We start from the raw sequence: 26537 nt of genomic DNA, 5'->3' as shown, positions 1-26537 counted from the left end.
AAATATAAAAATAAGTAGGTATATAAGTAACTGTATTAGCGAATATTACTTACATGTTAGTTCTGCTTTTTCTGTTGGTAACTGTAATCGTTCTGTGTTAATCTTGTTACCGTAGAAAATAGATCATAAATCTTAATGCATTATCTCATATGATTTGTTTAAAGATTTGGTTATTAACACATCACAAAAGTTGAATTAACGCAGTCTTTGACTATTCCCTAAGTCATTCTCTAAATTCGATGAATACCATCTCAAATATAGGGTATTCTCCGTTCTTTTCATCTTTCCTTTTGCTTTTATCTGAATGACTTTGATATATTTTATTTTTAAACGTTTCCCTCAAATGAATTGAAAACTATCAAGAAGTACAATATTATCATAAACCAGATTAACGATATTGCATTTCGGTGGTTTATATGATCATAACTCAGCAAAATTATAAAATAACACGCCAAATAAGACACTACATTTTTAATTTTCAACAGTATTGAGTCAGTCTTATTATCAACATTCATATATATATATATATATATATATATATATGTGTGTATGTATGTATGTATGTATGTGGTAACATTTAAAGTTCCAAAAGATACCATAAATGCTCCAAGGAAGGAAATCAACAATTATTTGATTATACACAATGAAATATAAAGATATAAGACAATGCCTGTATACAAGTAAATATACTTTCTTAAAATTCTAGTACTTATTTTATCGACCCCGGAAGAATGAAAGACAAAGTCGACCTCGGCGGAATTTAAACTTAGAACTAAAGACGGACGAAATGCGACTAAACATTTTGTCCAGTGTGCTGACGACTCTGCCAGCTCGCCACCTTAATAAACTGTCTTAAATGCTTAGTGTTTTGCATTTGTTTGACATTTGATTTGATCTGAGCTTGTGTGTTGTTGTTACTACAACGATTGTATCGTGGTGAGTTTTTTTTATATCAATTAAAGACATACACTAATTTATTCACTTGTATATTATCCTTTTCTTTTGACGATATTTTATAATATATTATGCGGTCTTTCATTGTACGTCTACGATGAATGACTTCGATATCTAATATTAGTAGCATAATGGTACAAAGGTAGTGAGCTGGTAGAATATTTGCGCGCCAGACAAAATTATTCGAAGTATTTCTTCCGGCTTTACGCTTTAAGTTAAAATTCCGCCGAAGTCAAATTTGCGTTTCATCTTCTCGGGGTCGATCGAATAAGTACCAGTTGAGCAGTGGAGTCGACGTAAACGACCAGTCTCCTCCCCATAAATTTCAGTTCTTGTGCCTATAAGTAGAAATAAATATTACTGGTATAAAATAATTCGTTCTCTTACAGGTGCAAGCTTGAAATTTGCTGAGAGGGAGATAGACATCTATATAACCCCAGTGCTCGACTGGTATTTATTTTTATTGACTCTCAAAAGGATGAAAGTCAACACTGACCTCAGCAGCATTTGAACTCAGAACGTAAAGCCAAAAGAAATGCAGCTAAGCATTTTGTCTGGCGCCCTAACGATTCGGCCAGATCACTACTACAGTAGTATAAAATAATGTCTTCTGCCATAGGTACAAGGCCTGAAATTTTGGGGGAGTGGGTAGGTCGATAGCATCAACTTTAGTGCATAACTGGTACTTATTTTCTCAACCTCACCGAAAGGATAAAAAGAAAAGTCGACCTTGGTAGCATTTGAACTCAGAACGTAAAGCCGACAAGAATGCAGTGAAGCATTTTATCGGGCGCGCTAACGATTCTGCCAGATCGCTACTACGATGGTATAATATAAGAAAAGTGTATTGGTTCTTAAACTTTACTGTAATGCAATTGCTGTTATATTAATTTTTAAGTGAAGGCGGCGAGCTGGCAGAATCGTTAGCACGCCGAGCGAACTGCTTAGCAGTATTTCGTCTGTCTTTATGTTCTGAGGTCAAATTCCGACGAAGTCGACTTTACCATTCATCCTTTCAGGGTCGATAAATTAAGCACCAGTTCCGTACTGGGGTTAATCTAATCGACTGCCCCCCCCCCTCCCCAATAATTTTGGGCCTTGTGCCTAGAGTAGAAAAGATTAATTTTTAAGTGAATTTAACTCCTATTCCATTTATTAGTACTAGAGGGGTGCATGGAAATTTCACATTTTATAAACGTTTTTATTTCTATTTGTAGTCAGGAATTTATAGTTATTTACAATTTTGTTGCAATAAGTTAAAGGTTTCGATTGCGCTTTCTATTGTTAAGATTGTTTAAAGCGTAACACTCAAGCTTGTTTCGTTGTTGAAGTTTGGATATTTTCAGTTTCGTTCCTTAGATAAGCATATCAATCGAGCGCATGTTGTAGCAAGCTGAATAAAACTATATTTTAGCTTTCTCGTTCGTGTGCTTGTGGGGGGAAAGGGGAAAGAGAGAGTGAGGGTCAATTATTGACAATCAAAGAAACATTTTTTTTAAGAATTAGTATTAAACAGTTTTTGTTTTTTCGTTCACAGAATTATTGACATTTATATATATTCTAATTTTCGTTTGGTCTGAATCTCAACATTTGTGTTTAAGCTGTGTTTTTACAGTAGCTTTCATTAGTTTTTTTTTTTTGGGGGGGGGGGGTCATATCTCTAAACTAAATAATTTAGGTTGCTTTATACCCCTTTTTTCCGTCTCCTCTATATTTATTTCCTTATTTATTTATCAAAATTTTGTTCTGTTCGCTTATGCATTCTCTATCATCGATTATTTCTCCCACAATAGGAATGTTATCCTGTGTGTTTGTTTTGATTGCGTTTTCATTTGTTAAGATTTTAATATTGCACAGTTGCATGCTTGTGTTGATTTAAATTCATCATCTATTTTGGAATAGCTTTGCTGTGTTACATAAGAGAATATTTTACGATATTCAATTGATAAAAAAATTTCCCTCTAAGAGTATTTTAATACATTATTGGACTTAGTGTACAGTTGAGATTTGATATAATTCCCTTTCTTTATAGCTGTTCTGTATATAGTCTAGCGCATTATCTCGATTATATTTTTAATATCTTTGGTGCTTTCCAATTTCAGATTGTGTCCTGCTCTGCCTTTTTCGCTGTAACATTTCAATTTATGTCTAATGTTTACTTTTCTTCAGTTTTCAAAATTTAACTCCATGTAGTTTGCAGTTTATTTGCATCCATATCTACTTTTTTCTCGTCTGTTTTTCAACCATTATTGCTTTTAACCTTCTTCAATGCATTTTACCATCTTTAGTATAATGCTGCTTAGTATAAATAAGACTACATCTTTCAGCCATCAACCTTTTGCCATTTTTAAGGCTCTTGGGGAGGATTTAAAGATTAAGGATACAATAGAGTATATTATGAGAGCAGTAAAACATAAATTGAACGAACTAACAAAATAATAAAAGTAAAGTTATTAATGAAAGTTTCAAAGCATGAAACAATTGCAGATGTTATATTTGTAAGGGACGACCGTGCGAACTCAAAAAGGAGAAATGGTGACGAATGGAAAAACAGAGGACTCCTTTTATTTAAACGTGTCACACGGTCGAACACACAATATTATATATCAATGATGATATACATATGTTATGCTACGATAACATAGATGACCAGTAATGAAAGACCACAACCGTATAAGATGAATAACAGAGATATTTATTGTAGCGTTAAAGATGTATGTCTGTGTGTGAGTGTGAATGCGACATATAATAACATAATCAAAGACAGGCTGTCATACAAAGAAAAGTGTGTATGTGAGTGATACATGTGTGTGAGTTATTACAGCAGAGAGAAAGAGAGTCAGTAAATAACACGTGAGTAATTATACCAGTTCTTGGGTACGCAATAATATGAATCTGTATGTGAAGTGAGTTGGCTGAGTGTGGCAGAGCTGATCACTAGTTGTGATGTCGTGGCATCGATGCCGGGCCGTGATTCTTGTTATACAGATGTTCGTCGCTGGCTGAGAATCTTGTCTGTTTATTATCGTGGTGAAGCTAAGTCGCCTAACAGAATCGAAGAGAGAGAGGTGCCGCGGTGGTTTGGTGTACATAGAAAGTCGTGTAGACGCTGGTGGAGATTGAGGCTGCTTGGTAGTAATGGTGTTGGTCATGACGATGGTGCTGGTTAGTAGTCGTAGACTCTTGTTGCTGATGTGGCGACGGCGGAGGTTATCGTGGCTGGACGAAGCTGCTGAAGTGGTCGCTGGCTGCTGCTGCTGTCGTGTGGTACACGGAACAATCTCTAAGAGAAACTGGACCGAGACAAATTTGTTGGGTATGAGTTGATCTATTTAAGGCGAATTATTGGCTCCCGAATGCTTCAGTTTAATACTCTATCACGTGACCTTATTAGGGGCTGTGATTGGTCAGTTTGCGTTCTGGCGGGAACGGTTCGAAGAAGTTGCCGATTCGAATAATAATCAGTCACGTGATGACAAGGAATGGGTTCTCTACTACGCTCGCATTTATTTATATTTAAATGAGAAGATTGTATGTAATGGCGATAGTAGTTTGTATCTAATGGCGGGAGGTAGTTTCACTACATATTTACCACTTATAAAAGCAACAAAGAAATTATATCTGAAGACTAGACAAATAAACCAATGAAGGCTTAAATAAACAGATATCAGTGAACTTCAGCGGATAAATATAAACAAGTAAAATAAAATTATTAATGAAAGCTCTAAGACCTGAAACAGTTGCAAATACTATATTTATCACGTGTAAAAGCAGAAGACAAGAAATGATCAGGGAACGCTAAATAAATAAAGGCTTAAGCAAATAGAAATCAGTAAACCTCAGCAGGTGAATATAAACAGTTAAGACGCTAAGAAGTATAGGACAATGTTTTTCCTTTCTTGTTTTGTTTATTGGATACGGAGATGAGGAATACAGAAAGAAGACACGAATAGAAGAATAGACAAATATTTTAGGAACAAATAAGATTAAAATTAATAGTACTGAATTATTTATAAGGTAACTTTGATATGATCGGTTGAGACTTGGGAACAAGTTATTTACGGTGTTTAAATTTGGGTGCATCACCTTCTGTAATTATATTCGAATTTTGCCGTCATTGAAGGCATCACCAAGGTTAAGTCACTCAACTATAACCTTAGACATAATTGCATCTTTTTTATCATACTTGAATCAAAATGTAAGGAAGATTGATCTTATTAAAGCAATTTTGTTTGCAGTCATCCGCACAATGTTGTATATATATATAACATTTTCAAAGGTATAGTAGAAAATTAATAAAAACACACATAACACACACACACGCACACACACACGCGCACATACATATATATATATATATGTACATGTATATGTGTATATATATTTGTGTTTGTGTGCGTATACATACATACATGTGCAGACTTCGACTTTATTGATCCAAGGGCATTATCAAATATTTTACACGCTATTATTCATAGCGTTATCTACTTCGAGTTCCAACTGTTAGAAAAACTACACATGTACATGCACACACCACAATATACTAGAGTGTATGTGTGTGTGTGTGTGTGTGTGTGTGTGTGTGTGTGTGTGTGTGTGTGTGTGTGTGTGTGTGTGTGTGTGTAACATATGGTATAATTATAAACAAGGCAAATTTTAGCCATTTCTCTGCAGACTGAAAAAACGATGAACAACCTGAATTGATTTTCGAACCTCATTGGATTCTCATCAGAGGCGTCCACATTATTCTGACAGTCTGTAGAATATACACAAGAGCGAGTTTAAAACTTCATGGACTGATTATGAAGGAGTGATGCTAGAGCTCTAAAATCTTGCACGCATTAATTTCAGCTCATCTTATTATTGTTGTTGGCACTCCGTCGCTTACGACGACGAGGGTTCCAGTTGATCCGATCAACGGAACAACCTGCTCGTGAAATTAACGTGCAAGTGGCTGAGCACTCCACAGACACGTGTACCCTTAACGTAGTTCTCGGGGATGTTCAGCGTAACACAGAGTGACAAGGCTGGCCCTTTGAATTACAGGCACAACAGAAACAGGAAGTAAGAGTGAGAGAAAGTTGTGGTGAAAGAGTACAGTAGGGTTCACCACCATCCCCTGCCGGAACCTCGTGGAGCTTTAGGTGTTTTCGCTCAATAAACACTCACAGCGCCCGGTCTGAGAATCGAAACCGCGATCCTCTGACCACGAGTCCGCTACCTAACCACTGGGCCATTGCGCCTCCACCATCTTATTAATAATTGCATTGTTTCTTTCCAAGTAAACTGATATCTGACTCTTTGAAGAACACTTCAAACGTAACTAATAGCGACTTCTCTTGAAAGTCGACTATATTTGACATCGTGGCGTTCTTATGACCCTGCAGAAAAAGGTTTTAGTCCCCAACGGCATTCAAGCTGACATGCTTGCTACAATAGGGATGACACTCTAAGCTTCGTCAACAGTGCAAAAGTGGGCTACTGAATATAGGAGGGAGAGGGAGAGTTTTGAACAAGATCCAAATTTTGCACTTCCTGCAACTGCCACGACCAAGGAAAACCTTCACCACATAGTTAGAGTATCAGGCGATTGGCTATAAATCAAATTGCCAATTCTGCACAATATATTTGGCATGACGAAAGTGTCTACTCGGTGGCTGCCACGTCGTTTGACACCTGACCAAAAGCACACCAGGCTGATCACATCATGGGAAAATCTGACATTGTGTCAGTCAGATACAGCTGGTTTCTTTGAACGTTTCTTAACCCAAGATAAGCGTTAGCTTCATCAGTTTAAAGACAAAGAGACAATCCATGCAGTGGAAATACTCCTTCTCACCTGTCCCAAAGATGGCCAAAGTCGTTTCATCTGCAGGGAAGGTGGTGGATTCGGTTTTTTTGGGAAGTAAACGGCATTGTGTTTATTGACTATCCTCAAAAGGGCTACATCGAGGCAGTTACGAAAGGCTATCAAGATCAAACTTCCAAGAAAACTGACGAAAGCGACCTTCTTTCATCAGTACAATGCTCCGACACGCACGTTTCAATGGTTTCAATTGCTGTTGTGTGTGACTGTGGCTTTGAACTGGTTGATCACCTTCTCTATTCTCCTGATTTGACCCCATCAGACATTCCCCAGCATGTAAAAAAAACAACTATGCTTGGGAACCAGTACGACAGTGATGATGACGTCATATCTGCTTTTGACTTTATTGACCAACAGGATCAAAGCTTGTTCACCAATGGGATCCAAGCACAGCAACACCGATGGAAGAAGTGTGCGGACTTCAAGGGGAACTATGTTGAAAAATAAATCTCAATTGGTCACATCCCATGAGAGTAACTTGGTCGGTCTATGAAATTTACAGCCGCCCCGCGTGTGTGTGTGTGTGTGTGCGTGTGTGTGCGTGTGTGTGCGCGCATGCGCGAGCATGCGTGCGTGTAGTGAATGGGGGTACTTGATCTGCAATATCTGCTAATGTGATTGTTTATCAAGGGCTGGGCTTATTAGTCACCAGCTGAGCTACGAATGTAAAGTATAACTTTGTCTGAGAACACAATGTTCTTAATGGCCATTAATGGTCTTCCTCGGTTACATGTGGCAGCACATAAATATGTGTGTGTGTGTGTGTGGTATATGTATATATGCTTAGATACACACGACCGTACACCAAGATAAATATGCACATTTTCGCAAACATGTGTATCAGCATATTTATCATTAAAAATATAAGACATTTTGCCACTTGTTGATTTGAATTTCTCAAGAGAGATTCTATTTTTAACATTCTTACACGCTTATAGCTGAAGAAATAAATCTTCAGATGAAAACCAATCATTTATTTTGATGATGCATATCATAATTGATGTTATTTGGAACTAACCAACAGACGGCCTGTTAAGAGTGTCTTCTGTCATTGTCGCCATACATTTTGGCGATGAGCCACAACTACAGAAAACGGTAGGACTGAGGAGCATCTCAAGCATGCTGAAACGCAGGGATATCAGGACGATGTGCTCGGAGCCGTTACTATTGTAGTATCGGTCGCATCGGAACTTAAATTAGTTGGTACAAAACTAGAATTAGTAACAGAAGTGCTCGTAGACTAAGACAAATCATAAAGCTTCAAAGTCGGTAACTTGAACAGTAAGTCAATGTTAACCAGTAGCAGTATCATCAGTCAGTGAATTAGTAGTCCATTTACGTTGGTTTGAGTTTAGTTCTATCAAAGCCTCTGGGTGGATGTAAGTTATGAGGTGATTTCGTACGAGACTGAAAGGCGTACAGACAGAGAGGTTTCTCTTGTGTAGAGCCCTCATGGACTTTCTCAACTTTCACTTGAAAATGAAAGTGAGGGCGAAGATGGAGGTGTTATTGTCGAGTAAATTTATTGAAAGGTGGATGAAAATTTCAAAAATTGCAAGAGAGGATGGCACCGCTCTAAGTATAGACCTGTCGGAGAGCAGGAATTGGAGAGAGTACTTACACAAATTGTAGAAAGGATTATTATTATTATTATTATTATTATTATTATTATTATTATTATTATTATTATTATTATTATTATTATTATTATTATTGAGTGAGAGAGTAGTGCATGCCATCAAAGGGACACTGGGATAAAATATGCGAAGCCCAGTATACCCATCATGACTACCCATCTGTTAAGGGTACACCAGACACATGCATCACAACCATAAGTGCGTGACATGGTGATCTCATATCAAGATAAACAGCGCATGACCTTGCAGGTATTATTATTATTATTATTATTATTATTATTATTATTATTATTATTATTATTATTATTATTATTATTATCATTATTTGCTTTTAATCCTCATGTTTGTTACAATCACTTGCCGAGACACATCTAGCGTCCTAGGGTGAGTGAAGGATAAGAGATGTTAGAGTATGACTGAAAGCTTGGGGAGAAGTGGCAGGGGCAGTAGCGAAATATCTTCATATCTTCATATCTTTAATATACAACACAGACATCTAAATTGATAGGGTTTTTCTAAGGATGTGAGCAGTACTTGTTAGCGCAATCTTTTGGATTTCTCCTTGGATATTATCTAGATGTTTCTGACATCCATTTTTTTATCATACCTAGGGCACCCACAATAACAGGAACAGTTCTCACTTTAAGATGACACATCTTTTCTATTTCCTATTTCCAGGTCCTTATATTTACTTAATTTGTCAAATTCCTTTACAGATATATTTTTATCATTGGGAACATTTACATTCATTAGTCTACAAGTATTTTCTTCCCTTTCTTTAATGACTATATCTGGCCGATTAGTCTGGATCGTTCTGTCGGTGTTGACTGGAAAATCCCAGGGGGTAGTAACATTTTTACCTTCAACGACTGGCTCAGGATGATGTTCATACCAGTAAGCAGGAGTGTTGATTTTGTAATGTTTACATATTTTCCAATATAAATACCGTCCTATACTATCGTGGTGATTTTTGTATTCATTTGGTATCAACACAAGACATCCCAGGACGAGATGATCTATTGTTTCATCAAATTTATCGCAAAATCTGCATTTAGGGTCAGAACCGTTTTGAAGAACGTTATCCTGGTAGTTTTTGGTTAGCAAGCATTAATCTCGTGCTGCTAATATGAAACCTTCAGTCTCTGCTTTCAGTACTAAGCTTCTCAGTCACTGATGGGTTGTTGCTTGGTCTACATCAGTATTTCGGCCTCGAAGTATATACTGTCTATGCATTATTATTATTTTTATTATTATTATTATTATTATTATTATTATTATTATTATTATTATTATTATTATTATTATTATTATTGAGAGAGAGAGCAGTGCATGCCATCAAGGTGATACTGGGGTAAAATATATGAAGCCCAATATACCCATCATGACTACCCATCTTATAAGGGTACACCAAGCACATGTATTACAACCATATGCGCGCGACATGGTGCTCTTATATCAAGATAAAAAGTACATGACCTTGCAAGTGGGGCCCAGTTAGAATTTTCTTCCGGTCGAGTAGACCACTCCGCTCGAAAGGTCTCTGAATAAGAGTTGTTTAAGGATGTTGAATGAAATACCCATGTTTCCAGAGGTGAATTATTCAAACCCCAAAGAATTTCTTTCAACACATGGCTATGATGCTTCCTCACTACTTCTGCTTGCGATCAGAGATGCACATATCGTCAGCCACTAAGGGACATGCTCAACTGGTTAAGGTCAAACAAGTGACAAACAAATCTATGGTATTGAGCAGAATATTTGTTGTAGCCCATCTTTCATACCAAGACAAAACATGTACATGCTAACACTTCCAATCAGTTAAGATCAAAAGCCATGTGAGCCACTGCCTTGTATTGCATCAGGGCTATTATTATTATTATTATTATTATTAGTAGTAGTAGTAGTAGTAGTAGCAGTAGTAGTAGTAGTAGTAGTAGTAGTAGTAGTAGTAGTAGTAGTAGTAGTAGTAGTAGCAGTAGTAGCAGCTGTAAGGTGGTAGAATCGTTAGCACGCAAGGCAAAATACTTAGCGACATTTCGTCCTTCTTCACATTCTGAGTTCAAATTCTGCTGAGGTCAACTTTCATCCTTTCGGAGTCGATAAATTAAATACCAATGAAACACTGGGGTTCGATGTAATCGTCTTGTCCCCTTCCGCCTGGCAGAATTGTTAGCACGCCGGGCGAAATGCTTAGCGGTATTTCGTCTGCCGTGAGTTTACTGGTCGGACGTGTTATTACTCGCTGCGATTCTTTTAGTATAACGCCACTATTTTTTGGTGGGCGTTGCTGAGATGGAGAAAATGAAGACGTATGCAGTAGCGACGGGGAGTCGAGCTTCCGTCGTCCCAGGCCTGCTGAAGCAATATGAAATACATTGGAATGAAGACATGGCTGAGAAAATTGAGAAATATAAAGAAATGATAAAGAAAGAGGGGCCAAACGTAAAGTTGACCCCATCAGAGGAGGAAAAGACGAAAATGGAAATTGGAGTCGTGGAATATAAATCCTTTTCAAGGAAAAATAAAAGAATAGAGAGTGCAACGAAGGAGGAGGTGGGGGAGTGTTTGAAGGAATTGCAAGAAGATGTGTTGTTTTTTACAAGAGGCAAGACATACGCATCTGTAGAAATAACATTTGTATCAGAGGAGGCAGCAAAGAAATACGCCAATAAAACACTAGCCAAAGGAAATTGGATGCTCTTTACCAATAAGTTGGGTAGACGTCCAACGTGGATTAGAGTGGGTAGGATCCCACCGAAAATAGAGTTGGAATGGGTAATGGCAGCAGTTTTTCCTGAAAGTGTAAGGATAATTATGATAAGCAGAACCTAACAAATAAAGTGCTGGGGGTATGGATTGAATGTGCTTTTTATAGCAAGTCAGAAAGTTTATAGTGACATACCGGAGACACTGGAGCTGCCTAACGAGGACAAACTGGACATAATGTTGGAGGGGAGACCTCCAAAGTGCTACGAATGTGGTAAAAGAGGTCATATTAGAAGAAGGTGCCCAGAAATAATGGAAAACAAAGAAATGGAAACGCAAGAAGGCGTGATAGAGGAGAAGAAACAGTCACAGGAAGAGGAGCAGATAGCTGATTTTGAGGAAGCTAAATCAAGGAAGAGAGAAAGGAGGAGTTCATCGCCGAAAGTCGAACAAGGGAAAAAATACAAATCACAGGATCAAGTGGGATCACTGAGGAAAGAAGATAATAGCAGCAGAACATTACCACAGAATCATACAGTCTCACAATCGCACAGACATACAGATACACAGATGCATAAACACACAGACATACATACACTGGGAAGCGAAGAAGATAACGCAGAGTTACAGAAACCTAAAAGCACAGAACCTGAAAACACAGACACACAAACACAACATGCAGACTTACAGTCACACAAACATGCAGAACCACAGACAGATAAACACACAGATATACAGTCACAAAGAAATATAGAACAGACGCATGGTAGTACAGAATCACAAAAACAAAAAAGAACAGACATACAGACGCAGGAGGTACATAGGAACGGCATATATTTGATGTCATATCGATACACACAAAAAATAGAGAAGAAGATATCCAAAATAAAAGACATTGTCAAAGTGGACCTCTCGGACCGTTGCTATAAGGAGGCGAGATGGATTTTAACAGAAAAAGAAAAGTATAAAAAATTAAAAGAGGCTTTCCCGACAGATATAAACCCACTGGGGCCCGAGGTGAATTTCGAACCCAGCGCTCCAGTGGTGAACTACGAGGAAATAAAAGATTATATAAAATGGTGAGTATTTTTATTTTGGATAAATTATTGAGATAATTTTGAACAGAACTATCGAAGACTGTGAAAGGAACTATTAAGAACTGTTGAAATAATTGAAATAACGCGGCCGCCCCGGGGTGGGGCTGGGGTGGCCGTCCCATCATCATTGTTTAATTTCATTGTTCCATTCTATCATGTGTTAATTGTCCCCGCATGTGTGTATTGTCCCATCTGTGTTTAGCCCCTTGTGGGTAATAAAGAAATTGGTATATTGTCCGTCCTTACGTTCTGAGTTCAAATTCCGTCGAGGCTGATTTTGCTTTTCATCCTTTCGAGGTTGCTAAAATAAGTACTAGTTGAGCACTGGAGTCGATGAAACCAACAAACCCCGCTCCCCGAAATTGCTGGCCTCGTTCCAAAATTTGAAATAATTATTATCAGCATCATCAATGTCATGACTAGTACTACAGTTATGGCGATTACATATGCTACAAAATTCACGGAGGATTTATCATTTTTACTAATATTACTTTTTGGATAATATGCAACAGGGAACCTCCTGGAATGCATTGGGCATCTACCCTGCCATGACGGGAAGACTTGGGATCTCTAATTGATAGACTTAGGTTTTGTCTTCAATTTGTTTACATCCAACTCTGCTTCGTAACAGAATAACAGCCGTTTGAAAAAAAATAATTGAAGTGAACGTAATTACAAGCAGAGCAAGCAAAAACTTAATGAATAAATTTAATTTCCCAGTAAAACTCAAACTAAAACAACTAATGTATTTTATCATTTAAATCTTAACAATTTGAATGATATTGTTATCAACAACATTAGCAAACCCACACATTTTACCAAACAAAATAAACAAGATAAGTTTAATATGCTAAAGTGTTATTTTGAGCAACATAGAAGAGGTTGTTCACAATTTTTTCGTTAAAGTTAATAAGAATAAGATGTATATGAGGTTTTGAAGGGAGAAAAGCCACTATGGCAGCAATACGTGACCAAAACAAGCAAAATGGTTTCTTATCTCTTATTTAAAAACATAGCAACTTTCCTTATACCCTATAAGCAACAACTAGAGATAGTCTTGACCAATTTGTCGAGCGACATCTTCATCTGGGATGATGAGACCGTATGTTTTATTTTCAAACCCATGTACGTGGCGTTGTAGCACGCCCAGCTATCGCATCTTTCCCCGACCCACAGGCTGGTGATACATTATAAGACACGTCGTAATATGATACTAACCTTTAGATCGTTCTTAACATGTAGGCTAAGTATGGCGCTTGAGGAATGTCATATGTCTTGTATAGGTATCCAAGTCTCTATGTCTCCCATTACGCACCATAGCCATTTCAGTGCGGTGTCTTGTCGTGGGTATGAAAACAAGAGCAATGACAAAGTGTTAGAAGGCAGAAAACAGAAGCTAATTCAAAGTTTTGAAGAGTTGGATATGCAGAAGAGACGGATTGACGTGTACTACAAACAAATAGCAAATCCCAGAGGCTATTATTTCCCGAACGCCACGGTCATCACAACCGCTCGGAGGTTTGAGAAGGGTGAAACAAATTGCTTCCTCCTCAGAGACGGAAGCCGATGACCAAGGATTTTCTTGGCACGACCAGACTAGCTTCCGTAATGATATGGTGTTCATCACTCACGCCAGATAATATGGGACAGTGGATGTGAGATTCAGTTCAGGAACCCCGGTTAAAAAGCATTTCACTATTCAGCATGTGTAAAGATAGAACACCTACAAATATCAGCATTGCTTGGAACTGCAAGAATTCTTCGCAGGGTTCTTGAAGTATGACCAGTAAACAAATGTCACCTTAGTCTGCTAGCTGTGGACAGTTGACACTTTCCATCATATCCAGCAAAATAAGCAGTAATTTTTTTATCACAATAATAATAATAATAATAATAATAATAATAATAATAATAATAATAATAATAATGAACCAATTACATCAAATACAAAATAAACAACACATCGGAAAGTGACAAGTGCAAAATTTGTGGACAAAATGGTGAAACCGTATGGCATATTACCAGTCAATGTACGCCACTAGCCCAAAAAGAATATGAGACGTCATGACAATATAGCAAGGATTGTCAATCCTGTCTGTTCGGAGATACAATAGATCATATTTAGTAAATTTTAAAACTTTAATATCTACAATTTTCTGTGAAAATTTTACCCTCCTTTTCTTTCCTTTCTCCCTGAGTATTCGAAAATGCAAACATTCTTTTTGGTGCAAAAACATTGCAGTCTTCTCTTGTCGGACATGCAAACGAACATTTCAAAAAAATTTGGAAAGTTTAATATCTACAATTTTGTGTGAAAATTTTATCTTTCTTTTTTCCCTGAATACCCGAATATGTAAACATACCTTTTATTGTAACAACACAATTAAATGCACGACAAAAAACAAGACATTAAGGAGATAAGCACCTGCCAATATATATAAACTGTACAATTACAAAAACTGTAAACCACAGCAAAACTTATAAAAAGAAAAGAATAATTTCAAAGAAAAAATTTCAACGAGGTGAGCATCAGTATATATATATATATATGTGTGTGTGTGTGTGTGTGTGTGTGTGTGTGTGTGTGTGTGTGTGTGTGTGTGTGTGTATGTATGTATGTATGTATATATAATTTTTTCTGTCAGTAATTAAAAATAGAACAAGTTGACTTGGTTCTTTTCAAAGCCAAGGTCAGCGCTCTCATTGATCGCTAGTAGTAAACACATTTGACCTCTACTGATCCCAAGGGTATGAGGCTGCTTTTGTCTCCTTATCACACAGGAATGCCCATTGCTGCTCTGGAGTGACATCTGATGCAAAGACAAGGAGCATAAGAAGGCTGTTGGATGGTTGCAAGAACTGAAACAAACAATAGTCTGTCTAAAACAGGCAGAACTAGTAATTTCAGTTAGAGAAGTAAAGGAAATCAGCAAAAGACGGGCAACTAGAAGGCCCCGGGACCAGATGGAGTTCAAGGCAACTGGATCAAAAGATTTGGTGAGTGTCATGCACGAACAGCTGCACAACTCAACACCTTGTTAAATGCCGACCGAGTAACACTAGAGTGGTTGACAATGGATAGGACAGTGTTGTGCTTGAAAAGTATCGAAAAAGGCAATACAGCAGACAATTACAGGCCGGACATCTGGAAAAAATGGAGTACTGCCACGTGAGCAGATGGATTGCAAGCATAAGTGCAGAAGTACAAGGATCAACTCCTGGTAGAAAAAACTGTACTTAGAGACTGCAAGAGGAGGAAAACTCACTTAGGTACGTCATGGATCGATTATCGTAAGGCGTACGATATGATCCCAAATTCTTGGATTATGGAATGTATGAATCTCTTTGGTATTGCATCGAATGTTGAACGATTGCTTGGAAAAATTGTGGCAAAGTGGAGGACGGAACTGACAGCATATGGAAGAAGTTTAGGGAGAATAGAAATCAGGAGAAGTATCTTCCAAGGGGACTGCCTGTCCCCACTGATCTTCGTACTGTGCATGATACCACTAACACTGTTTCTGAGGAAAGCAAAGGCTTGTTTTGTATTCAAAAGCCGCCAACAGAAAGTCAACCACTTGTTATTCATAGATGACCTCAAACTTTATGGTAAAGATGAATCCCAAGTCAGTTCCCTCGTTGCATTGATACAGTGTATACTTTCAGTTCTGATATCGGAATGGAATTCGGACTGAAAAAGTGTGGTGTGTTAGTCTTGAAGAGAGGCAAAATCAAGTGTATGGACGGGCTAGCGGTACCGTCGGGGGAGGTTATGAAGCAGATTGAAGAGATGGGCTATGAGTTCCCGTTATTGGGGGTGCCCTAGGGATGATAAGAAAGCGATGGCAAAAAAATATAGATAATATTCTAGGAGAACCATGTCTCAGAGAAATCCAAAAGATTGTGCTGACAAGTACTGCCCACATCCTCAGAAAAACCCTATCAATTTAAATGTCTGTGTTGTATTACATGAAGATATTTAAATATTCTCTCATTTGTCTGGGGTGGAAGAAAAACCTTGGACGAATATTATATTTCTCAAGTGTGCATACTTCTGTCCTATATCATTTGCACTATTTACGGGTTTGCAAAATGTCCGTCTCAGAAGGAGCAGGAAAGAGATGCTTACCATTCGCTCCAATGATGTAACCAAAGGTCCATCAAATTATTTTCATAAAAGGAAACTATTTTTATGAAAAATATAATCACATGAGCAAGAAAAAAAATAGATAAAGCAATGTTATACAATGGAAATAAATAAAAAAAATACTGTTGAAAGCAGGAATTTTAATAGAGAAAATGGCGTATAAACAGTATGAACAACAATGACAGCAACAATCAGTTTTCAATTGTTGTCGTTCGCATTAGAGTGCTTTGATAAGCCAGCTCGATGTAAAGGAGACGTATGGATGAGTGTATAGACGAGGTATGTCTCTTTGTACGGAGAATTTACTCAGAAAAAGACCAGGATGAAGATGACATCTCGCCATTTATCAAACAATGGTGAGGGTTTCTAAATGCTTTGACTGATTTTGCAAGGAACCGTGTACCTCCCTTTCTGGATCGCGTCGACGCAAAGGTGAGAAAGTAGATATAATTCAGGCATCACACGCTTGCTAGTATATTTGTTTTACAGTACATGGGAAAGAGGAACCTATTGGCACAAATATTTATATTAATGTTGATCCTTGACTTTGTTCTCACCTTCAAGAAATATATGGAAGTGGATGCATGTGGGGCTTGTGCATGGACCCCAGATTTTGATGACCTGCGAAGACCAGAAGGATAACCAGGAGTATTACTATCACCGAGGGAGAGAATGAGAAGCTAATCGCGCTAGGATATCCATTTGCTTTTTCCTTTCTGTGTGCCTTCGAACCGCTCTGAGGTTAAATAACTCGATTATCTTGATACTCTGATTCCAGTTACATCAAACCAAAGGTTATGATTTCAGTCCTCCCTTTTCCCAGTAGTTTGAGATGTGCCGCAAAAATCATAGAAGCTATCCTTCCTCTTCTTACAAGGCCGATAAAAATAAAGATGCATTAGACATGAAAATAAAATAGCTACGTTGTTCTATATTCAATGTTATGATTAACCGTTTGAAATCATTTTGCTTAGTATTTAAATTATTACAAGAGCTATAATTTTCTTTCAAGATTATGAAATTAAGGATGGATGAAGGAACAGACGGACGGACGTGCGTAATATACATACATACATGCATACATACATACATACAAGCATACATGCATGCATGCATACATACATACATACATTCATACATACGTACATACGTACATACATACGTACGTACATACATACATACATACATGCATACATACATACATACATCTGTATGAGATGTGGTTAATAAGTATTCGGCCTGTTGCCATAGCAATGAAGCTAAAGCACACAGAGTGAACCCGCTTAGCAAAGACTGACTTTGAACTCTGCCGTGCATGCGCACTAAGTTTTAACGTTTCCAGCTCACTTCCGCTGGAAACTTGGAAGGGAGGTGTGTAGCGTGATCTTTGCATTGACTCTGATGGAGAAAGTTGTCATGGCGATACTTGCTTAAAGGCCGACGCAAAGTTGCAGAAAGTGTATACAGCGGAGTGTATGAGCCGCACACAAGCGTATGAGTGGTTCACACGTTTCCAAGATGGCCGAAAAAATGTCGATATTGACGAACTTTCTGAGAGACCCACAACCAGCAGAAATTAGAAAAATATCGCAGATGTGCGTACAGCTGTGAGGAGAAATGGTCGAATCACCATCAGAGGATGTGCAGATTAGTTACGATTCAGTTCAATCCATTATCACTGAAGATTTGGGTATGAGACGCGTATTTGCCAGGTTTGTGCCAAAAACTGCTTTCAGCTGAGCAAAAAGACACTCGGGTTTCAGTTGCACATGATCTCTTTGATTGTGTCGAGAACGATGAAAACTTTTTGAAAACTTTACGTAGGCCTCTGAGCAGGTATCGTCAAGTTTTTGGCAAAATTTGATGCAGATTCTCTGCTCAACTTTCTATATTATGGTTAAAGATTACACGCTACAGACCTTCCTTGCAAGCACTACTGTAAACAGCGAAAGTGAGCTAGAACGTTAAAACTTAGTGCATGCGCACAGCAGAGTTTAAGATTAATCTGTGCCAAACAGCTTTACTCTGCGTGCTTTAGCTTCGTTACTATAGCAACAGTCCGGATACTTATTGATCAGATCACGTACGTACGTACGTACATACATACATACATACATACATACATACATACATACATACATACATACACACATACATACATACATAGACTGTGAAAATTAGCAGATGTTAACAGAAACTTAAGAATCAGCGGAAAATGAAATATATACGCTGAACTATTGAGAAATTCACAAATTTTTGCCCGTAATTATCATGTCGCTAAGATATGTAACAAATTGCTTCAGCACAAATTTTAAGAAAGTAGGGTTCTCAAAACCTGAAAGCTGATATGACTATAACAGTTACAAGCCATGAATGGAACTGTCAAAATATGTAAAGCTTTTTGAAAAGTTTAGCATATAAGTACATATGTATATGTCAAGACATACACCTATGAGTACACAGATCAGCACAACACTGATTCCAAATGTTTGCACACATACACACAAACATGCATAACAACCTTGTTGTTGTTGTTGAAATTCCATACATAGATACGCACGTATGTGTGTGTGTGTGAGAGAGAGAGAGAGAGAGAGTGTGTGTGTGTGTGTGTGTGTGTGTGTGTGTGTGTGTGTGTGTGTGTGTGTGTGTGTGTGTGTGTGTAGTAAAAATATGCATGACTTTCTTAAAGTTCAATATGTAACAATTACCATCCTTGATATCCAGACTCCAATGACGAAGCTTTTGTTTCCTTGTTAAAAGCCAGCTCCCTTATTCAAGGAAGAATGTTAATAAATAAAAAGTAAAAGACATACACACACACACACACACACACACACACACACACATATATACTATTTACTCTCTCTTTACTCTTTTACTCGTTTCAGTCATTTGACTGTGGCCATGCTGGAGCACCGCCTTTAGTCGAGCAAATCGACCCCAGGACTTATTCTCTGTAAGCCTAGTACTTATTCTATCGGTCTCTTTAGTCGAACCGCTAGGTTACGGGGACGTAAACACACCAGCATCTGTTGTCAAGCGATGTTGGGGGGACAAACACAGACACAGAAACATATACACACGCATACATATATATATATATATATATATATATATATATATATACATACATACATACGACGGGCTTCTTTCAGTTTCCGTCTACCAAATCCACTCCCAAGGCTTTGGTCGCCCCGAGGCTATAGTAGAAGACACTTGCCCTAGGTGCCACGCAGTGGGACTGAACCCGGAACCATGCGGTTCGTAAGCAAGCTACTTACCACACACCCACTCCTACGCCTATATATATATATATGGGAGAATTTACGAAAAAAACAACAACAGACGAGGACAGGTGGTGTAAACAACAAAAGGATATATATATATCTTTTATATTTTACTTGTTTCAGTAATTCGACTGCGGCCATACTGGGGCGCTGCCTTGGAGAAGCTTTTAGTCGACTGAATCGACACCAGTACATTTTTTTTAAGCTGGTGCTTATTCTATCGGGTTCTTCGACCGAACCACTAGATTACAGGGACGTAAACACCAGCACCAGTTGTCAAGCGATGAGTGGGGGCCGGGGGATAAACACAGGCACAAAGACACACGCACACACAAACACAAACACGAGCTTCTTTCAGTTTCCATCTACCAAATCCACTCCCAAAGCTCTGGCTAGCCCGAAGCTATAATAGAAGACAATTGCCCAAGGTTCCACGCAGTGTGACTGAACCCGGAACCATGTGGTTGGGAAGCAAGCTTCTTACCACACAGCCACGCCTATACCTATATATTTATATATACATATACATATATACACGCACATAAGTATGTGTGCATGTATATGTGTATGTGTGTCTGTCTGTATGTATGTATGTATTTACGTACGTGTGTGTGTATGTGTGTGTATGTAATTCGAGACTTGAAATAGTGTATCTTTTTTAAATAAATAGGGTATCAGTCCCTGATATCCTGAAAAATCTCTTACACATCAAAAAAAATGATATCAACGATCTGCATAAACAGTAAAAAATTTATTAGTAAGATAAAGCATTTTCTGTTTAATGCAACTTAATTATAACAGCTACCACGGAAATCTTACGATTTAGTATTGGCACATTCTTCTTTTACTTACGATTAATTTATTAATTTTAATAAAACTAATTCACAGACACACACACACGAACTCACTCACACATGCGTGAGCGTGTGAGTGGGTGTGTATGTGAATGTTATTGAATATGATGAAAGACGAAGGATTGGCAGAATCGTTAGAGCGTTGATAAACTGACTCCTAGAATTTGTTCTGGCTCTTGAAATTCCAAGTTCAAATCCCGACGAAATCAGCTTTGCGTTTCATCCTTTCAGAGTCGTTAAATGAAATACCAGTAAAGTTCTGGGGATGGATTTAATCGACTAATCCATCCGCCTTGATTTCAGATTATGTGCCTGAAATAAAGGGTGGAGGAGGAGGAGGAGGAGGAGGAGGAATAAGGGGAGGAAGACGATGAGGATGATGATAACGAGACGACGACGACGACGACGACGATGATGATGATGATGAAGACTATGATGATGTCAACTTATCAACCTCAAGGGACGTTAAATCTACATTATATGTATATTTAGCACATATTCATTACTAAAAGTAACGAGTGACGATTTCTTCAGATTTTACAACATGAACACGCATAACCTTTAAGGTAACATACATAAGGCGATTTCCTATACTTTCTATGCACACAGAAAAAATAATACACCCATCAGGGTCCTTAAATAAAAGAAAACTCTAAGGTAGCCCTTATGTAATCATTTAACCTGCTAGAAATGCTCAACAAAGAAGCATTCAACTATAATCCACTATGTTAAAAGAGAGAATGACACACCATATAATGTAATTCTTAGATGCAAGTATGGTTGTGTAGCAAGGAAGTTGATTTTGCAACCACGTGGCTTTGAGGTCGATTCTGCATCACAGTGGGCAATATCTTCTACTGTAAATTCGGGTTCACAAATGCTTCTTAAACGGAGTTTGTTAGACAGACACTATCAGAAGTGGATGGGCATATTACATATATATATATATATATATATATATATATATATATACATATATATATATTAATTTATGTATATATTAATATTATCTCGGTTTTAAAAAAACCTTCACAATGTAAATATGTTAATAGTTACCATGGGTAGCAAAAATCACACAAAAAAAAACAGGATATCACACCCGTTTTATAGGTAGATATACCAAGTTAAAGCGATGCATTTTGAGTAGATATGAATAATAATAATAAATGGAGCAAATGTTTATATGCGTTTTGCTCCATTTATTATTATTATTCATATATATATATATATATATATATGATCTTTTATTCTTTTACTTGTTTCAGTAATTAGACTGCGGCCATGCTGGAGCATCGCCTTGAAGGATTTTAGTCGCACAAATCGACCCCAGGTCTTATTTTTTAAGCCTAGTATTTATTCTAATGGTCTCATATATATCTACCAAATCCATTCACAGGATACTTGCCCAAGATGCCACGCAGTGAGACGGAACCAGGAGTGATGTGGTTGGGAAGCAAGCTTCTTACCACACAGCCACACCACACACACACACACGCACACACACACACACACACACACACACACACACACACACACATATGTATATATCCTTTATCTTTTACTTGTTTCAATCATTTGACTGTTGCTATGCTGGGGCATTGCCTTGAAGGGTTTTAGTTGAACAAATCGACCCAAGACTTATTTTTTAAAGTCTAGTACTCATTCGATCGGTCTATTTTGCGGAACTGCTAAGTTACGGGGTCATAAGCACAACAACATCGGTTGTCAAGTGGTGGTGGTGGTGGTGGTGGTGGTGGTGGTGGTGGTGGTGGTGGTGGTGGTGCCGTGAGACAAACACAGACACAAAGACATCCATACATAGCTATATACATATATACGACGGGCGTCTTTCAATTTCTGTCTTCCAAATCCCCCTCACAAGAACACTTACCCAAGGGGCCACGTAGTGGGACTGAACCTGGAACCACGTGGTTGAGAAGCAAGATTCTTACCACAAAGTTACACCTATAGATAGATAGATAGATAGATAGATAGATAGATAGATAGATAGATAGATAGATGTAATGAATGTATGCATGCATCTATATATACACTTACATGCATACACGTGTGCGTGTAAGTTTTGCTGGTATATATCGACAAAGTATGTAAACTTCAGCAAAGACACTAAAAAGCAAGTGCTCATCGAATAAGACCCTTTGCGATATTTGTTCTGCACCGAGTTGTAGGTACTCTATCATTCTTCATCCTGTCAGAAATGCAGCGAACAAGTGATTGGCCTGATGAAACCTGTAACTAACGACGCCGTTTTGCATCATTTTCATTATGCTGCGAATAGTAAATTGGTAAATCACTTAAACAAACAAAATGGTCACAGCTGGACTACCTTTGCTATCACGTTTGTCTTGGTGCTAAACACCGCCAACAGCATAAACAGGGTTTTTAAAGCTTGCCAACACTATAGAAGAAAATTAAAACACTGCATATTTGAGGCTACTTTAATTACAAGGACATATCTCTGCTAAGCTATGAAGGTAAATGTTTTTTTTCCGTGTTGTGCTTTATTTAAGAACTCAATCTATTGTTCAGAGTGACAACGAGGATTCGGTTCGAAACAATATATGGTTGGTATTGAAGTCTTCTCTTCACCAACTGAATATGTGGTGGTGTAGAGAGCAAAAGACTTCCCTGACTATAGCATTTGTGAAGATTTTACATGGGTACTTGACCAAGTCGGACGGCCAGACCTTTTTACAGCCTTGGGACATATTGGAGGTCTTAATATACTTTTGATTATATTAGTGTTTTCAAGAACGTTTACATTGGTATGAAATTGAACATATCGAACTCTGAAGTATATGGGATTAACAAGGAATTTTAAGAACTATCTTGACTCCCACATTGCTTAATGTCCTTTTCTCAACACTATTTCCTCACACCTTCTTTATACCATATGGCTTACAGCCCTGTTATCGCAGTAAAGGGACCTTATCTAGTTCTCTAATCTTTGTGCATAGCAATAGATTTCAAATACTACTTGTCCTCGAGCACTCAACTGAAAATTTAGCTATGTTTGCAGCGTACACGGTGAACGACTGGCAACTACGATACGATTAAATCTCTTTTGCATAGATAGAGTATTTCGTTGCGTTTGAATGAAGCTAATACATTATCTATTATGCGGCTTGGATGCTGCTGGGCATATGGCAAGAACTTGTGTAAAGTTACCATAAACATATATCGCGAACTAATACGAAACTTACAGCTTTTGCATCGCAATTACGTTCCCATTCATAGCTTTAGTAATTTATGTAAACAATTGTTGTAACAAAATGTTTATATAATAAAGAATAATGACTAGAATTATTTTAGAATAGAACGAAACAATTGATTCTTATTGTATGTAATCAATCAATTACTGTAACAGCGAATATCTAAATATTCTTTGAGTAAACCAACTATTACTCTCACACACACACACACACACACACACACACACACACACACTCACGTATGTATACATGCACAAGAACGTAGCTGCCTTAATAGCAACAAAACGGACTCGTCACACTGGAGTCCTGAATAAATATTAAATATTACGAATGTATGCATATAAATACATATATATGTAATCTTGTTGTAGTACAGAAAAATGGAAAGGATGCTCCATTGTATTGTTTTGACCTGTATCAAAACAAAACATTTGTTTCTTCTAGAAACTAAAACATTCGATAAGCAATGACACTGCTCGTTCGAGTGGCCACTAGTACACTACAGTTACTTGTTTTTTATACACCCCCGCACACCACACTAGATTTTGGTATGAATTTAATGCAGAACTGGAAGGGTTCAAAAGTAAATTTTCTTAAATATTTCATCTGCTGCTTTATTGTCTTAGCCATCTCTAAACTACTAACTCTCGAATATTTAAATACGTCATTTGAGAACAATGTAAAATAACAATTCCATACGTAAAAATACAAATCTATCTATGCGTCTCTCTCTCTCTCTCTCTCTCTCTCTCTCTCTCTCTCTCTCTCTCTCCCTCTGTACTTTTTCAATCTCTTCATAGTCTTTCATCGTCTTTCGGTCTTTCGCTGTTCCTTTCTTTCTTTCACTGTCTGTCAATTTTGAAATATTTCTGTAAATTTAAAGCAAACTGATGTGCACAATGTGATTTTGCTAAACAATTCCACTGGATAAACACAAATAAAATACACGTTTGCAAGCATATATGTACATCTACAAATCAAATTATTATTGGTAAAAAAATATATATACTGTTATGCACTGACAGAATACATAGTCGCATTTAACTACATTCGCATGAACACAAAGAAATATACTCTTAAAAATATGCGCACACAAATCAAAAAAGAAAATAATAAACGTGCGCTCTACATGTGCTATCATACCGGTAAGATGGTTTTATTTTTATTTTTTGTTTTTAAAGATTATTACGGTCGAAGTAAACAGGTGACATGTGTCTCGTGCAATTAAACACTAAGAAAATACACATACAGTGGAAAGATTATTATGGACAAAGTGGAAGATGGAATAATTTACATACAATTTATATAAAAATTAGTAATGAAATTTGTAGGAAATTAATGTGAATTACCCATTTTTCAGGCGGTCGAGGTTTTTCGGACAGTTTTGAGTAAATATCTGAAAATTATTTGTTTTTAGTTCCTTATCCTTTCTTCGGTTGCCGTTCTTCTTCTTCTTTCACTTGTGTCTCCTGTTCTGTCTTTCCCACTTTCTGTCTATTTTCTTTTTCTTCTTTTGTTTGCTTGTTTTTTTTTTTTTGTTTTTTTTTTGTTTTGTTTTTGTTTTGTTTTTTCTCAAGTATGTCCAGTTACAATTTTGGTTGTAAGTTGATTTGGTTTGATAAATATACAGTCAAGCGAAGTTCTCGTTTGTGTTGATATACGGTTTTGAAATGGAAAATTCTTCCTTAATCATCTAACGAGTTTCATCGGTAGTAGCCCAAACCATCGCGACAAGTGTAATGTATCTTGCTTTACATCGTCTCTGTCATAGTTAGTGGCGTTACCATCATCATAATCATCACCACCACCACCATCATCATAGTTGTCGTCATAATCGTCAGCTCACCATCATCATTTTCTCTTCCGTTATCGTCACGTCCATTGCAAACATCGTCATTGTTCTAACTGTCTTCGTCGTCGCCGGCAACATACTGAAAATAATGAAAAGCACTTTTATAGTAGTTCTTTTTTCTTTTACTATATAACGAGAAAGTTGCAGTAGCTGTTATAACTATCGATGTTTTGCCGCTGCTGTTACTACTGTTAACGAAATAAAGTGGGAGATATTGAATCTCTGTGTGGGAGTGTTATTGGTCTGTTTAGTACGATAATGATAATGAAAGTAGATAGATGCCACTGACCGTAATTACCAATTACTATTATAGTCTCTCTGTTGATGAGGCGAGAAACGCAGCTGCATTATTATTATTAGCGACAGTAGTAGTGGCTGCTTATAGAGTTAGCTGAACTACCACCGACGATTCTGTAGATGGAGATTTTTCGATTCCATAGAAAATGGGAAAATGCGTGGGCGGAAGCCGTAATAGAAAACAAGGCGGAGAAACTACTGTTGACATGTTATCGAGCTAAAGTAGTAGTAGTAGTAGTAGTAGTAGTAGTAGTAGTAGTAGTAGTAGTAGTAGTAGTAGTAGTAGTAGTAGTAGTAGTAGTCAAAAGAACACGCTTTGATTAAAACTCTGAAAAACATTTTCATGGAATAAAACCCGAATAAATTCACCCAGATATTGAAGGAATTTAAAAATGAAAGAAGGCATTTATAGAAAGGAGGAAAAATTTAGAGAAAACAAGCACTTCTGATAAAAATGAAAAAAAAAAATCATGAGAAATAAGAATTAAAGAAGAAAAAGTAAAAAGAATTTTAATTATTTATTATAGATCTAATTTTTTTTTTCAATAAATTTCATAATTTGAATTTGACTGTGTTATTATCGTAAATACTTAATTAATTTTTT

The 26537-nt window shown here is 37.3% G+C and overlaps 1 protein-coding gene across 1 annotated transcript in view; it reads right to left on the bottom strand.

Annotated features, from left to right (window-relative positions):
* Positions 1-26167, bottom strand: part of LOC106879038 (FAD-dependent oxidoreductase domain-containing protein 2) — a 138156-nt gene extending 111989 nt beyond the window's left edge. The window contains exon 1 of the mRNA XM_089363373.1: positions 25134-26167. Coding sequence (XP_089219499.1) covers positions 25134-25137 — 4 coding nt within the window. The 5' untranslated portion in view covers positions 25138-26167. The remainder of the gene's footprint in view (positions 1-25133) is intronic.
* Positions 26168-26537: the final 370 nt, after the last annotated feature.

This window comes from Octopus bimaculoides, chromosome 1, assembly GCF_046866305.1.
Source record: "Octopus bimaculoides isolate indiv1 chromosome 1, ASM4686630v1, whole genome shotgun sequence".
NCBI lineage: Eukaryota > Metazoa > Mollusca > Cephalopoda > Octopoda > Octopodidae > Octopus > Octopus bimaculoides.
The sequence above is the reverse complement of the archived record's forward strand: the minus strand, read 5'-3'. Positions and strand labels throughout refer to the sequence as shown.